The sequence below is a fragment of the Pholcus phalangioides genome, unplaced genomic scaffold (genome assembly GCF_987345545.1).
Source record: "Pholcus phalangioides strain wild (caught in Gottingen) unplaced genomic scaffold, Ppha-v1.0 ptg000042l_1, whole genome shotgun sequence".
NCBI lineage: Eukaryota > Metazoa > Arthropoda > Arachnida > Araneae > Pholcidae > Pholcus > Pholcus phalangioides.
The window spans coordinates 14,611,539-14,624,428 of NW_028301628.1; the positions used below are offsets into that span (position 1 = coordinate 14,611,539).

General features: G+C 39.9%; 3 protein-coding genes across 3 annotated transcripts; 2 read left to right on the top strand and 1 right to left on the bottom strand.

The window, feature by feature from the left end:
• Window positions 1–3,970: 3,970 nt before the first annotated feature.
• On the bottom strand, window positions 3,971–4,504 carry LOC149064528 (uncharacterized). The gene has a single exon (XM_089255355.1). It carries the CDS (start codon window positions 4,502–4,504, stop codon window positions 3,971–3,973), a length of 534 nt encoding a protein of 177 aa, XP_089111481.1.
• A 4,615-nt stretch (window positions 4,505–9,119) lies between these two features.
• Window positions 9,120–9,623, top strand: LOC149064529 (uncharacterized). Its single transcript, XM_089255356.1, has one exon. The coding sequence runs from the start codon at window positions 9,120–9,122 to the stop codon at window positions 9,621–9,623; it is 504 nt and encodes a 167-aa protein (XP_089111482.1).
• Window positions 9,624–10,812: 1,189 nt separating this feature from the next.
• LOC149064530 (uncharacterized protein F54H12.2-like) lies at window positions 10,813–12,102 on the top strand. The gene has a single exon (XM_089255357.1). The coding sequence runs from the start codon at window positions 10,813–10,815 to the stop codon at window positions 12,100–12,102; it is 1,290 nt and encodes a 429-aa protein (XP_089111483.1).
• The last annotated feature ends 788 nt before the right edge of the window (window positions 12,103–12,890 follow it).

The window sequence follows — 12,890 nt, forward strand, 5'->3', positions numbered from 1 at the left end:
CTTTTTTTAATTTCCTCGAGGGCCGCGGAGCCCTTGGGAGTTCACACGGAGCACCGGTTGAGAACCGCTGGACTAGATGGTTTTTTTTTCATTGCAAAAACAACAGATAGACAGCCACATTCATATACGATACAAAAATTAATACCAAAAAGACAGAATAATGAAAGCAAAACACACACAATGCAGCTCTTAGGCACATATTTCATCCCCGGTTCATACTTAGGCTTTTAATAAATGTTTCAAAAGTTTGATATGGAGAATTTGCAAATATAAAAATATATTCCTTCAGATGTCTGATTATTTTTACTTCTAATTTTTTATGAATTTATTATAAATGGTTGGGCCCCGTGGTAATTTGTACTCTTTTGGATGAGGTAACTAATTGGTTTTTTGCTAACACGTTATAATCGGGATCCAATGCATTTCATTTAAGTGTTCTAAAATATACATCTCGGTTTTAGCGTAATCACGTTAGTTTATGAATGTCATTATAACCGAGTTTTAATGTGTGCTCATGTAGAGCAAAAAAATTTCACTAGTTAGAAAATTTTTTTTTCTTCATTGGTTTTTTTTATTGTTATCAGTGCAAAAGCGCCAAACAAAGAATTAGCTTCTGTCGAATAGAACTTCACCATACAGTTCTTCGAATTTGTCTTTTCCCCTCATTTTTATGGCAACCTGAGGAGAGCAATTCCTTTGTCCAGTGCATCCGAAATCCCGTCACCCTCCTTGTCAAACCACTTAATAGACAATGGAAGAGAGCAACCGCAGGTCCAGCCGAACCGTCATCAGGGAGCGCAAGCCTTTGCAATACATGATGGCAGCTTTCCGGTTACCCCAACCGTCCCAAAAAATGTGGATTTTCTCGGTTGAAAAAACCGCGCTCAGCGGTTGCAGTTGTATCTGTGCGTTGACAGAATAAAACTATAGATGATGCCTTGCCCCCCAACCTCAACCGCGTCCAACCGCGCCGTAGTCAGGTCCCAGCCTAAAACAGTTTGATGTTTGGCTGTTTGACTCCAAGGAATTTCTAACTACAATGGGCCATACCTGAAGCCTGGGTGCTTTATTTTTGCTTGTCATTTTTTTTTTTTTTTTCAAGTAAAACGTAAAATCTCTCGCGGGAGAAAAATCCACCCTTTTTTGACATTATTCATGTTTTGTTACTTGTGTGCACGTGTAGTTTGCTTCTTTTTCGAGCAACGTTTTCTTTCTATTAGTGAGCAGATACAGTACTAGAAATTCCGAAATAAAATAAATGTAGAAGTCATTTGCATGAGAATATTTTTTTGCAAATGAATATGCACAGAGTCAAATAGAAAAGATGCATTCACAAACATTATTTTCGTGGTTATTTCTTCTTTAACATATATTTTCTCAGTTTTAGTGGAAAATTCTGGCTCTAATTATTACAATCTCATTTCACGTATTGCTACCAAAGTGAATGGGGCTGCCCCTGAGCAGGAGCGTACCCTAGACCGATCTATTTGGGGGGGGGGCGCGGCACAGAATTTTTCCAGGGAAATTTATTTTGAGTTGGTGCGAATTTTCCAAAACAAAAATTTATTTAATTGTTGGGGACGTACGCCTCTGCCCATACGTCTCCAAGTAAAAATATACATTCATTCTCCCTCCCTATCTCTCATTAAAACCGAGTACAACTCGGGTCTAATAATCTAATACGTCGTATAATCCCCTGGGGCCCGGAACAGTTCTCATCTTTTTTTGCTTTTTCACGCTATAAATTAACTACAGAAGTGGCCCGTGAAAGATCCCAGCCTAGGGTTCCGCTCCAGGATGTGGGGGGCCATGGCCATAGGCAATTTACATATTATAGATCGAGTTGTGCCGTAAATCTGAGTATATCTCCCTGGGTCCCCCAGATCTCACGAAATCCGTGGGCGGGGTCACAAAAACGATTATCTACAAAGAATGCAAGTAAAAATATATACAGTATGTACATCTTTATTTATTCCAGGGCTGGACAAGATGCATCGCCCAGGTGACGCCAAAAATTGTGTATATGTATTAGTGCCTAAAATTTTGTATACGGCTCAAAATTTTTTGATTTCATAATTAATTGTCTTCAAACATAGAAAGGAGCAGGGCCGCAACGAGGGAGCGGGGCTGGTGCTCCGTACGCTGGACCATGGGCATTGCCCCCACCCCCAGCGTCAAAAGTGGAGCCGGCTGTATATGTTACGGTAAAAGTCCGAAGAGTGGTAAAACCTAGGTCGAGTTGATAAAAGCCCGAAATACGCTTGAAAACGTATACATTTCGGGCTAAACCCTTTGGTAAAAGCTGACAGTTAGTAACTTTCATGAAAATTACTAAAAAAATGCGAATTTTCTAATTTTCTTAAATTTGAAAGCTTTTCATTTATCAATCACAACGATCCTGATGCTAATCAAGATCATAATTAATTAACTAATTAGTCATTCAAATTAGTGAAAAGTACTAAAAAATTTCGAATTTACTGATTTTCATAAATTTAAAAGCTTTTCATTTATCAATCACAACGATCCTGATGTTAATTAAGATCATAATTAATTAACTCATTAGTGATTCGAATTCGTGAAAATTACTAAAAATGTCATTTTTCTAATTTTCATAAATTTGAAAGCTTCTCATTTATCAATCACAACGATCCTGATGCTAATTAAGATCATAATTAATTAACTAATTAGTCATTCGAATTCGTGAAAATTACTAAAATTGCGAATTTACTAATTTTCATAAATTTGAAAGCTTTTCATTTATTAATTACAACGATCCTGATGCTAATTAAGATCATAAGTAATTAACTCATTAGTCATTCAAATTCGTGAAAATTAGCAAAAATTCAATTTCTATAATTTTCATGAATTTGAAAGCTTGTCATTTATTATTCTTTACGATCCCGATGCTGAAGTCCAGAATGCTTGCTTGGAAGATGAGAATTCTAGACAGCCTTCTGAACTTTCAACGTTTGCAGAGGTTGATTCGATTCCTGGACCGCAACCTACATCTACTCCACAATAAGACACGAGCTGCGGGATCAAGGGGGACGGCATTCGCGCTCGTAGGACCCGTCTTACGTGCCAACGAGAGAGGTAACACGGTTACCTATTAAAAAGTATAATTTACGGCCAAGAAGACATGCATCGGTTGTTTCACCGACACCTACTAATCGATACAATTTACGCCCAATGAAGACAAGTGTCAACTGTTTCATCCTTTTTCCGGTGGGTGTGAATGAAATGGAGATGCCGGACATATAGACGTCAATTTATATCTTACTAGCTGACCCTTGCGCGTTGCTGCGATCTCAGAAGAAAGGAAATTCAAGGAAACTCTCTCGTTATGATAATATTCAATTTACATTGTGTCATTTTTATTGAAACATTCATTTTCATATGGAAAACATTTCAAAGCGTCGTTTTAATTCTATTTATTTATTAGAAAGCTTGTGGATACACGATATTTTTTGTTTTTCCGTCTGGTGCGTACACGAATAAATCAGAAGGTTTTCCGACGCGTGAGCTGGCCACATACAGTTGTTCATGTAAGAAGCACGGATTCTCCAAATCTAGCCCACACACTTGCAGCGATTGTGCTTTGTTGAGGGTCATTGAAAAAGCGAGTCGCACCGGAAACTGTAAACGTTTGAATTCAAATGGCATATCTGTTGGGATCATTGGAATACGTGGCAACAATACATCTTCCCCCTTGAATTTCCCATTCAAAATTGTAGCTTCGATGACATTGTTCATCATCTTTTTCACCGAAAGTCTTGTACCGTTGCAAAGTCGTGGTGGATCGATGTTTCGGAAAAGAATGATAGGCACGCCAATTTTCAATGTTAAAATGTGCGGTGGCATACCTGGCAAATCGAGTGAATTCAAGAATTCCGTTGGGTAATTGACAACTTCGTCTTGATTCATCACAGGATCGATCACAGTATCGATGGACTTCGCCTGGTATTCCGTTTTAAATGCTGAAATTCATGGCATTTACATCGTTGTTCGTAGCTGCTAATATAGCACGTGCACTGAGTCGCTGATGATTTTTGTAATTCCGCGCGATATTTGGGAAAACCTTTTGAATCAATTCGTCTTTGGTTGATGTCGTCTTACAAAAGTTTGTTGGCAATGTGATACATTGTGTAGATCTGTCGATTGTCATCTTCCCATTTTCAATATCCAGCAATTGTTTTGCGAAACGTTCGGTGGATGCATCATTTTGTAGTTGAACACGTATATTGGTTTTCAAAGTCAATTTCTTTACATGTCGCCATAGAACTGAAGATTTGAGACATGCATTAAGTTTATCAGCGGGTGTTGAACGTGGTATGACTTGCAGAGTTTGTCGAAAATCACCAGACAATAAAATGAGTGCACCGAAGTGCTGTCCATTTCCCCTCAAATCTTGCAGTGTACGATCAAGCGCTTCCAATGCTTTTTTGTGAGCCATTGTGCATTCGTCCCATATGATAAGTTCACATGTGTGGAGAACTTTGCCCATTCCGGAATTTTTGGTGATATTGCATGTTGGCGTCTCAGTGGTTTGCAATTCAACGGCAATGTCAGTGCTGAATGCGCTGTTCGACCACCATCCAAAAGTGATGCAATTGCCAGTATAAAATATATAAATCGCCGTTGTCTAGCACCCGCTACACAACTATGCCAGAAACCTTCAACACGCGCGCCACCTAGGATAGATGTACTATGTCAGAAACCTTCGCGGGAGTGTACTCAACAACTTCCCGAAATTTCGTGGCGATCGGATGAATGGTGTAGTAATGCATAAAGGACAGACAGACATACATTCATTTATATATATATATATATATATATAGATAGATTACAGCTTGATTGCTGAGATTGGTATATTCTAGATTGGATAAACTCACTTCCAGATTCTATCACATACAAGACAAAAATTATTCCTTGATTATTTATATAAGGACTATTGCGATTACGGACTGATTATCTGTGGATGATGTTATATGATCACAATTTGTACGATTATTTATTCCAGATTATTTATTGTATATATGTATATCATTGTTATTTTCACATAAATTAATAAATTTCCGGATACACCCATCCCCCGGGAAAGCTTCGATATCCATTGTATATTCATGAGTTATTGGAGTTGGGGGGGGGGGGGCTCAAATAGCATAAGCCCCTAGTTCTGGTGCCTATGGTCGGAGTGTTTGAATATTATTTTGGTGTGATAATACAAAGTGATTTGAAATGTGCATTGCATTGCAAAAAAATAATTTGAAAATAAGACTTTTCGCAGCTGTTACACATAAAACTTAGATACATTGTCATAAAAAATTCCTGAAAGATATATTCTCTGCATGGATACATTTAATAGTGAATTACGGAAATCATGCAGGGGGGGGGCACATTGCATCCCCCCAACGCCCCTCGCTGCAAGAAATGGAAATACAGAAAGTGGGAAGCGTGGCTTATACGATGGAAACTAAATTTTCAAAATTTATTTGATCTCAATTTTTTATTTGGGTGAGCTCTTCAACATCCCTCACTGCGAGAAATGGAAATCCCGACAGAAATGCGGCTTATATGGTAAAAATTAAATTTTAAAAATTTAATGACTTCAACGAATATTTTCCTTCATTTGTAAAAAATTAAAACAGATGGGAAGGGGGAACATTTCCAATCAATGAGAAAAAAAATTAGTTCCATTTTTTACGCCTAAAGCAATTACCCTATTTATAAGATCACAACAAACATATGAATTTTGAAGCAATTCAAATTTGTCGCGACGAAATGAGCTTGCGACAAATTTGTACCACGACGAAATGAGTCTGCGACAAATTTGTACCGCGACGAAATGAGTCTGCGACAAACTTGTACTGCGACAAATTGGCACTGCGACGAATTTGTACCGCGACAAATTGAGGCGCGACGAGTTGAGCGCGACAAGTTGAGTGCTCGAATTGACTGGCTACGTTTGGCAGGCCACCTTGTCACATGTTTCACGGGTCCCATAGACGAAAAAAAATAGTTATCGGGTCCCCCCCGGCTGAAGTCCTGTCAGTCCCACCCGTGTGGGGTCCATGGCTGTTAGTCGTGGTGTTTCAGATGGATGTAGGCATGTAGCCCATGCTAGAAAAGCAGAGGAAAATCAGAATTTTTTTTGATTCTTCTCTACATGCTTCACATCATATGACTCGCTCAGGCATTGGACTATATTGTATATGTATAGCTGACTGATGACTACTCCCAGAGGTCAACAGTTTACGTCATGACTCACCCAAGGCGGAATAGAAGAAGACAGCTCCGTGGACCCAAATGCTGTTTTGATTTTATTTTCACACCACAAATGCACTGCAAAAAACTATTTATTTTACATACATATTTCTTAGTATTCCATTAAATTGCCCAGTAATTTTGTTAAGTGGTCAGGAAAAGCCAAACTGCAGTAATATTTAGTTTCTTGTCTTTTGCAATCTAATAATTTTTCGATAAGTAAAATAAGGTTTTCAGCATCGTTGTTTTTTTTTTGGTATTTTGTTTTTGGAATTAAGAATTAAAGAACCTAATGTGCATTTAGACCTCTGTGTGTTACCATATTATTTTTTCTTTGTGACTTAATTGTTTCGGTTAAAATGCTCTAGTACATATTTATTCAGGAGAATTACTCACCGACACACAAAGGGTTATTGCGGACACGGTAACAACTCAAAAATGGTACCCCTCTAATATGATCACCAGGCCAAAAGTTTTCTTTCTTCAAGTACTGTATACTTAAAATAGTACTCAACAATTTTGCACCACGACAGTTCCTACTATATTCGATTTTCCACATCGCCCACATCCTTTGCAGAAGCGACGCCGATCACTTAAGGTCTGGACACACATATCCGCACCGTGCCAGGACCGTAGCTCGGGCGTCAGTTGGCCGTGGCTCGGCTCGTTCCTCTTCAGACCACACCTTTCCGTGTGTTGCCCGTGTCGCTGCCGTATGCTGACTACGAAGCTGTGTCGATTGCTTCAAGTCTTTAACGCAGCCGGTTCGGTGTAATCAAAATGCTCAGTAAATTAATTAACAAGAGTGATTTAGATATAATAACCCTAGCGTAAATTAACAATAACTAATTGTTCTAAACATTTCTGTAAATAATCTATACAATGTATTTAAATTTTTTATTTTGGATTGATCTCCGATAGATTTTTTGTATGCGACAAACCCGCAAAAAAGGATAGGATCTATTTAATGCAGCTGAAAATAAAAAGACGGCCATTTGCTTAGTTTGACTATATGCATTCTTGTTTATAGTTTGGAGAGAGGAGATTATTTACGGAGTGATAAAAGGGGAGAGAGAAAAAAAAAAGTCATATAGAAATTAAAACAATCTGTGGGGAGAGGGGTGCTCTCTCTTCCTCACCTACACACTCGTTTTTTTTTTATTCAGAGTCAACGGCCATCATAAATATAATCATCTAGGGGCAGGTGGTGTCAAATTCCGATAACACCTCGGAGAAGTGTATCTCAGCTCAGCAGGAGCATATTCTACGAAAGAGCGCGCATATCTTTTACTCTGTGTGTGTGTACGCGGAATCTTCTAAACTAAAAATTGGCTCCTCTGCAGATGGCAAATGGATATTAAAATCAATAACAATTGGGGTGTTTAGTTTGCCGGGGCTTGATTCAATGATAAAGCCTCACCAGTATTCGATAGTAATTTAAAGCACTCCTTGCCAAAGTCCCAGTCGCTGAAACACCTTTGTCAGATATTTAGCACAAAGGTGCTCGACTTTTTGGAAGGTGTGGGTCACTTCATCGTTTTGAAATATTTCGCGGGCTTCTTAAGACTTAAGTTATCCAGAAATGAGTCTCGATCCTCCAAAATTATCTAAAAAGAAGTGGCGCGTGCCGCGGGCCACTCGAGAGATCTGGAAATGTGCCACTAACCACTCAAATAGGATAATCTGCAAATGTATCACGATCCACTTAAGTGAACTGGAGGAGTGCCATTAGTCGCTCAAGTGATTTTGAAATGTGCTTGAGACCACTCGAGAGCCTTGTTTTGTTTTTTGTTGTCACGGGCCACATCAAATGCTTCCGAGGGCCGCATTTGGAGCACGGGACATGGGTTAAGCATTTATGGCTTAACATGTTGCATCTGATGTGAGTACCAAATTTAAAATGTCTCCTATATTTTCCCATAAGAAAAACCCCAAAAATTTTCGAACCGTTTTCTATTTATATATATAATTTATGTTAAAACCAAAACAATGATTCATTTATAGAGCATCGGAAATTAAACCCAGTTAGTTTTCCAAGTTTACATTATTATTTTAACAAAAATCTCACCGGCAAAATTTCGTTATATGCTATGTGAAACATAATTTTAAACTTTGTTTTCCCATAGTAGTATAGAATTGAGAGAATGAGAACAGGGGCGCCAGGGGCGCATCCGGGGGCGCACCTGTGTTCCGGAAGTGGTTTACCCCCCTCCCCCACTGTTCTCGTCTCTCCCCTCCCTCCACCCCTTCGGCTGGCGACGGACTTCTTTTTTCGCGAGTGGGTGACGGACTTCCGGTATATAAATGTCTTCTTCTCCTCTATTTTTTTAGAGATGGAGAACGTTTACGATAATCCTCGTAGTGCGGCAAGCTATGGTGGTATAGAAGCGCTGTATAAAGCCTTGAAAGGGAAAGTTTCTCGTGAAAAAATAAAAGAATGGTTGGAAGGTGAGAAGTCGTATACTCTTCATAGGAAAAGAAATAACAAATTCGCTCGTAATCGGATAATAGTAGGGCGTATAGATCAGCAGTTTCAGGCGGACCTGGTTGATATGCGAAATTTAGCTCGGTATAATGATGATTATCGATATCTATTAACGTGTATAGACGTGTTATCGAAATACGCATGGGCCGTGCCGTTAAAAGATAAAACGGGAAAGAGTGTTGTTGAAGCGTTCCGAAATATATTTAATGAGAGACAGCCAATGGCTTTGCAAACTGATAAAGGCACGGAATTCAAGAACAGAATTTTTCAAAAATTTCTCAAAGAAAGAAAAGTCAAATTTTTTACCACTGAGAATGATACTATTAAAGCGGCTATAGCGGAAAGATTCAACAGAACACTGAAATCTAAGATGTGGAAGTATTTCGTGGCGAAAAACACCTACAGATATGTGAAGGTTCTTCCGGATCTGATGCACAGCTATAATAACACATACCATCGGAGCATAAAGATGTGCCCAGTGGATGTTAACAAAGAGAACGAGAAGCAGGTGTGGGGTAACCTGTATGGAAAACATGAAAAAAAAGTGAAACAGAAATTTCAAGTAGGCGATTACGTGCGTATTTCACGCTTTAAACACACCTTCGAAAAAGGTTACGAAACAAATTTTTCGCACGAAGTGTTCGTGGTGGATCAGTGTGTGGACAGAGTGATACCAGTGTATATATTGAAGGACCTGATGGGAGAAGAGATAAAAGGGACGTTTTACGCAGAAGAACTAGTGAAAGTCAAACTTGATGACACGTTTCCAGTGGAAAAGGTGCTGAGGAAAAGAAAAATGAAAAACGGTAAAACCGAATTTTATGTGAAATTTTTACACTACCCGAAAAAGTTCAATTCGTGGGTGGAGCTATAAATACCGGCCGCATCAAGTGAACGTGATTATTTTAGCAAGATGTCTTCGTTTTACCTCACGTGTCCCAGCGATGCTTCTTTAAATTTCTTCCCGCAAAATACGTTATCCGAATTTACAGTGAAACTTCCCAACGCGTTGGAATTTGATTCTGATGTTGAAGTTGCCCTTACGGAACTTATATTCCCGCATTCTTTCCATAACATAACGGAGCAAACTAATTCATTCGAGTTTGATGTAGGAAATGGAGTGCTCAAAAAGGGTAAAATCCCATGTGGTTTTTACGATAGCACTTTGGATCTTATAAAAGCAATATCATATAATTTTCAAGACAAAATATCGGTTACGTTCAACAAGACTACGAAAAAAGTGAAAGTGAATTTGAGGAAGGGATCCAGACTTATTCTTCACACCGGTATAGCCGAAAACTTGGGATTCGAGCCCGGTGAGATAAAGGGACCAATTGTGGAAGGTCCGTTCGCAGCTGATCCGAAACTGGATTTCCATCTTCTCTACGTATACTGTGACATAGTTGAACCTCAAATCGTTGGAAACGTATACGCGCCTCTGCTTCGTATAGTTAAAGTGCACGGCCAAGACGGTGAGATAGTGAATGTCACTTTCGAAAGAGGTCATTACATCCCGCTCGCTCGAAGGAGTTTTGACACCCTTCATATTTATATAAGGACGCACACGGGTCGTAAAGTTTCATTCAAACGTGGGAAGGTGATCGTGAAACTTCACTTCCGATTGAAACACTTGTGAATATGCCGTACAAAAAGTACTGTTGCTGCATTGACGACATAGCTGGTTATTATGTTAGTCAATCAGGTGGTGGCGGTAATTATCCATATTATCAAGGAGTGCCGCTGCAGCGTGGATCGGGAGGTTTCGGATCGATTTTCTCTGCCCTTTTTCGTTCGGCAATACCTCTACTGAAAAGTGGCGCGAAAGCGTTCGGGCGACAGGTCCTGCGTTCTGGAGTTGACATCGTTAAAGACGTGGCACATGGAAAAGACTTGAAATCTGCAGCAAAAGATAGAGCGAAAGAGGCGGGGCTTGTACTCACAGACAAAGCATCGTCTAAAATTAAAACCATGCTAGGTGGGAAACATAAAAGGAAGCGTCTGGTTAAGAAAGCTATCATTCGTAAGAAAGCGAGGACAGCGTCAACACCTGATATATTCGACTGATGGCTTTCATTATGGAGAACTCCCCCGAATGTTTGAAAAGTGAAGTGGATTTGTTCACGTTGCCCCCAACGCAAACAGCAATAGAAGGTGGTGAATGGATAGAGTTTCTCCCTCTCTCCAGCATCAGAGATGGCAATGGACCCTTGGAATTCAACGTCAGTGGAAGCGGAGACGATTACATCGACTTGTCCTCCACGAACCTATACGTGAGGGTGAAGGTTTCTAAGGCGAACGGAGACGCTCTATCTGACAAAGACACCATTTCTACAGCGAATCTATTCCTACATTCCCTTTTTTCACAGGTTGACGTCTCGTTGAACGGGAGAAACATCACTAATTCTTCTCACACTTATCCCTATCGCGCGTACATAGAGACTTTACTGAACTATGGACATGATGCAAAGACCGGCCCCCTCGCTATGGAAGGGTATTACAAGGATACGGCCGGATTTATGACAGATCTACAAAACAATGAGGGTTTGAAGAAACGAGGTGAATGCATTGCAAATAGTCGATCATATGAAATGATGGGCAGACTTCACTGTTCACTTTTCTTTCAGGAAAGGCTGCTTCTCAACCTAGTGGATATGAAAGTTCGGCTGGTGCGTTCAAAGCCATCGTTCTGTCTAATCGCCGCAACTACCGATTACGACGTTTTAATCGAACACGCGAGTCTATTTGTTCGCAAAGTCAAAATCAATCCGGCTGTTGCAATCGGCCACGCGAAAGCCCTTGAAAAGACAACTGCCAAATATCCAGTCAACAGAGTGCTATGCAAAGTTTATTCAGTTGCACAAGGAAGCATGTCATTTGTTCAAGATAACGTTTTCCTCGGGACTATGCCGCGCAGAGTTATCATAGGCATTGTGGATAATGACGCTTTCAACGGAACTTACACCACCAACCCTTTTGAATTTAAACACCATGATCTGAATTTCATCGCAGTTTACTTGGACGGGCGACCGATGCCCCATAAACCCTTGGAACCAAACTTCCGGAACGGCAACACTGTTAGGGCTTATAAAAACCTGTTCAGGGTTGACGAGGACCACGGAATTGATTTGACCCGAGAAGAATTCGAGAAGGGGTACTCATTATTCTGCTTTTCCCTGCTTCCTGATCAGAGTGATTGCGGACATCTGCAGTTGGTGAGACAAGGAAACCTCCGCGTCGAATTAAAATTCGATAAAGCGTTGCCGAAAACCATTTCTGTTATAATATACGGAGAATTTCAGAATCTCATAGAGATCACGAAATCGAGGAGCGTGTTGTGTGATTATTCCAGCTAATGGATACCAATCAGATACGTCGAGCCCTCCGAAAGAATCCAATCACAAGAGAAACATTTAGAGATGTTTATGCAAGCAACACCCTACCATCGCATATACGAAGTTATCCAACTGCTCTGGTTGTGAACACAGACACCAGCTTCGAGGGTGGAGAACACTGGTTAGCAATATATCTGCATGACGATGTTAATGCAGAGTTCTTCGACTCCTTTGGAAGAGCACCTACGGACTTTCAAAAAGGCGACATCGTCAACTTCCTGAAGCGATATCAACGAGTCCGCTACAATGATGTAGCGCTGCAGTCACCGGATACGGAAGTATGCGGGCAATACGTGATATACTATATATATTGTAAATGTTTGGGGGAGAGCATGCACGCCATTGTCTCGCGTTTTAATGTGAATAACGACAAGCGAGTGCATAATTTTGTGAAAAAGAAATTTTTCGTCTAATAAAAAGAAATTGCATTGTGAAAGTTTTGTCATTATTCAGCATGCAACCGTTAACGTTGCATCACCCATTCACAGCTGTGTGTGCAGGGGCGAGTGGAAGCGGGAAAACTTTCTTTTTAAAAGAATTATTGGAGCATAGGGAAAGACTCATGAAACCAATTCCAAAGAGGGTGATATGGTTTTACAGCGAATCTCAACCAATCCACGACGAAATAAAAAATGTCGAATTCAAAGAAGATTGCGATTTCGATAACGTTTCTGACGCGCTACTTATTTTTGATGATTTTATGTCAGAGCTCTCGGGTGATCAGAAAATTATTAAACTTTTCACCAAAT